This window comes from Malurus melanocephalus, unplaced genomic scaffold (assembly GCF_030028575.1).
Source record: "Malurus melanocephalus ecotype Western Australia unplaced genomic scaffold, MMel_1.1 scaffold_1789, whole genome shotgun sequence".
Classification (NCBI taxonomy): Eukaryota; Metazoa; Chordata; class Aves; order Passeriformes; family Maluridae; genus Malurus; species Malurus melanocephalus.
Window position 1 is genome coordinate 8,415 of NW_026625021.1, and position 3,640 is coordinate 12,054.

Genomic DNA, 3,640 nt, shown 5'->3' on the forward strand with positions numbered 1-3,640 from the left:
TCAGAGCAGCAGCTTCAGCCCGCAGTCCCTGTTGCTGCTTTGCTCCTCCAGCCTCCTCTCTCCCATAGCCACAGACATCACTCAGCTTTCAAAGCTTTTCACAGGATATCCTCCTTTGCCGGGGCAAATTCCTTACGAGCTGGTTCCTGCCGTCAGGAAAGTTAATCCCTGACGCCAGACGTTTATGTCCAAAAAGGAGACAGAGGAGTCCTGTAACTTTATTTGAATAAAGGGAGAGACCATGGACATTTCCTGTGTTGTCTCTCAAATTTTTGGGGTAGCAGCCCCTGTTTTATTCTATGTTCCCTGCCATATCACCATCTTCCTTTCCTCATTGGCTGAGGTACTCAGAAGGTACAGAGTTCCCCAAGGGCCTACTCTACGCCCCTCTCTAATTTGCCYCTTCCTTTTGCAATATAAAAGGAAAACAAGAAACCCTAATCATAATTACATTGAGTCTTTTTTCTTTTTCTCTAGAATCAAGAATTTAAAACAGCCTTGGCTGAACAGCAGACTGTGGTAGTGACTAACATTTTCCAGAAGTAAGGATTTCTTCTCCTACTTCCCTATCTATGAGCTCCTGGCCGTATCTACAAGCAGATTCCCACTGTCTTTTTGTAAAGACAAATCCATTGTTTCTAGGACTTTTGGAAATCTTTGTGGAATACTCGACACTGCCACAGGAAGAGAGGTAAATGTCAACAGCCCCCACATATTCTGCAGCTCTGGGGGGCTTTCCCCTCTGCTTTGAGCAGTGGCTGGAGCTTTGGGTCATAGGTAGAGCTGTGCTAAAAAGGCAGAAATCCTGCAGACTGGTGCCAGCCTGCAAAATACATGTGGGACAGTCTTTGTCCTTCTCAGATGCCAGGAGAAAGGAAAGGAGGGAAGCAGCACCTTCCAGAGAAGGACGTGCTACTCACTCTTAATAGATACTGAATGAAAGGAGAGGTGCCTTAGAGCATCTCACTGCTCTTTGGGGTTACAGCTTGGGAGTCCTGAATTCCCATTTCTGGCTGCCAGCAAATACATCTGAATCTCASTGGTAGTTCYTCAGCCRCCAGCAGTGCTGCACTTGGGAAGTGCACATAGGGAAAGATGTATAGGGTGTCCCTAAAAGCCCTAAGCCCTGCTTGTATCCCAGGATGAATCCGCAGAGCAAATTATTTAGACAGGTGAGTTGTCATGGTCTTTTCCCATGTATATTTGTGCAAAAAGCAGCTTAGGTCAGTGGCAGGAGATATAGTTAGGGATTGATTATTTATCATTTTTCTAATCATCTCAAATGGATAGGAAAAGAGTGAATTTTGTCTGCATTAGTCTTCCCTGGCACACACAGGTTGAAAACTGTTCAGAAACCTAGATCAGCCCGATCTTACTAAGTCAATACCCTGTAAGTTCTCTGCCTCCACTTTGTTTTGAAGGTGGGGCAGTGGAGCTAGGAAACTGATCCAGTGTATATTACATCTATAGCCCATTTATTATATTCTAGAATAAAATACAGAATATCCATTATTATAGATGATTAATTAAATTTATAATCAGGTAATATGTATTATTTGATACATTTTGATCTATTTGGAAAAATATTTTCATTTAATCTGTATCTGAAATATTCTTCCAGCCTGGGACACTGAAGATGTACTGCTGTCCAAAGCCTTCTGGCTGCACAGCAGGCAGYCCACRGCTGGGTGCATGCACAGCCACCCACTGGCCTTGCTCTTCTCGCCATTTGGGCTGCTGTTTGCACAGAATTTGGATGATTTTTCCTCAATAGACCTACAAATGGGGAATCCAGCTTGCAATGAGCACACATGTGGCAGGGCACCACAGGGCAATCTCCAATCAGTTCGGGTATCACATGTGCTTTCATTGCTGCTGGGGACTGAGGAACTCTCCAAAGCACCAAGGACACCTCAAAGAGTTGCAAAGAATTGGCACTGTGCTCCTGCTGTTATCCCCATGAGAAAAACCCACTTTGGCTTTTCTTAGATGGTAATTTTCAAAGAAACTAGGAAAGCTGCTGTTAAGGACAGGAACCTGCAGGGGCTGCAGAAGGGGCTGGCAGGGAGCTGCTGCAGCTGAAGGTGCAGGGGAAGAGGCAAGTCCCGCAGCCAGGGAGGAGGAAGAAGCCCTTGCAGCAGCAGAGGCTGAGGAAGAGGCTGCTGATAAAGCAGCTCCCGCTGCAGCCCAGGCTGAGCATTTGGAGGCACCAAAGTGTCCCTGGGGGGCAGAGGCAGCTGAGTGCAGGCAGGGCTGCAGAAGGCCTCCATGGAGAGCCTGGGYACAGAGTGGCCTGTGTGCCCTGATCACCTTTTGTTTGCCAGAAGAGAAGGGCAAAAACCACTGCTCTGGCACCTCAGAGGGAGCCAGGGCTTGGGCAGCACCTCTGTCCTGTCCCCAGCACGGGTCTTTGTCCTGTCCTTGTRTCCCTGGCCAYGGGGCAGGGCTGTGCGGGCGCGCGTGTCTGCCCAGGGCCTGTGGGGCAGCAGCACCTGACGCTGCTTCTGCTCTCTGTCCACAGCTCGCAGGCACTGAAGGAGCTGTGGCTGGGCACACTACAGCGGTAAGTGGTGCTGCTGCTGCTGCTGCTGCTGCTTCAGGGGATGGATGCTCCTGCAGCAGCCACCCTGGGCAGCACAGCTCCTCAGCTGGGGAGAGCTGCCCCTGCAGTTTTGGTACTTGTTGGGCACAGCTGCCTGACAAGGGAGCACGGGTGGCTTGGAGCTCACCCAGCTCTCTCCCCATCCCTTTTCCCCCTTCACAGGACCCAGGGAACCCATGTGAGCCATGTGCCTACCATCAGAGCCCTGGAGAAGGAGCTGATCCGCTGCCGTGCAGTGAGTGTCTCTCTGCTCTGGGCTCAGGGCCTGAGCTCTGCTCCCCCGGCCAAGCCGAAGAGGCATCACTGCTCACCTTCCTGTCCTCCGTGTCTCTCACCCAGGGCAGAACATGGAGCACCAGGCAGCTGGAGACGGTTATTGAAGATCTGGAAAAGGTGAGGAGGGCTGTCTTTCAGCTCAGCCCCTCTGGCTGTGCAGGGGTGCCAGGGAGGCATGGACAGTGGAGTGCCCTTGTGCAGGGCAGAGCAAGGGTCCCTGGTGCCTTGCTGCTGGCATTGGCAGCGCTGCTGTTGTGCAGGGCAGAGAGGCCAGCAGGGCAGAGGCTCCAGCTCAGATGGCCCTTTGATCTGGGGGCCTGCAATGTGAGCTGACCTCGGTTCATGCAGGCTGACAACAAGGACCAGCAATGGAGGCAGCCAGTGATGGACAAGAACTTGGCTTCTCTCCAGGTGACTTTGGAACCAAAGGAAACCTCCCACTGTGGCTGAGCTGCWCTCACTCCTTCCCTGAGTGTGGCCGTGCAGCTGTAGCACCCTGAGTGAGAACATTCTTGGGGAGAGAAAGGGCTCCCACTGGAACATGGCCCCTTGAGGTGGTTGTGCAGGGACAGAGAGCCTGCACAGCTGCCCACAGCTTTGGGAAGGGCAGGGCCACTTCTCCTCTGGGCAGGGCAGGGCAAAGCCAGGTTAAGACAGGGCAGGGGAGGGCAAGGGAAGKCAGGGAGGGGCAGGGGAGTCTTCAGTAGCTCTGGCTGGTGTTCTCCACTGATGGTCTTTGCTCTCTTTACCTCTACAGCAGCA

The 3,640-nt window shown here is 51.9% G+C and overlaps 1 protein-coding gene across 1 annotated transcript in view; it reads left to right on the plus strand.

The window, feature by feature from the left end:
- The window catches only part of LOC130587340 (serine/threonine-protein kinase PAK 1-like), a gene marked incomplete at both ends in the record, with an annotated part of 13,115 nt that overhangs the window by 6,877 nt on the left and 2,598 nt on the right, over window positions 1-3,640 (plus strand). The window contains 4 exon segments of the mRNA XM_057388319.1: window positions 2,522-2,563; window positions 2,765-2,837; window positions 2,942-2,995; window positions 3,227-3,289. Coding sequence (XP_057244302.1) covers window positions 2,522-2,563; window positions 2,765-2,837; window positions 2,942-2,995; window positions 3,227-3,289 — 232 coding nt within the window.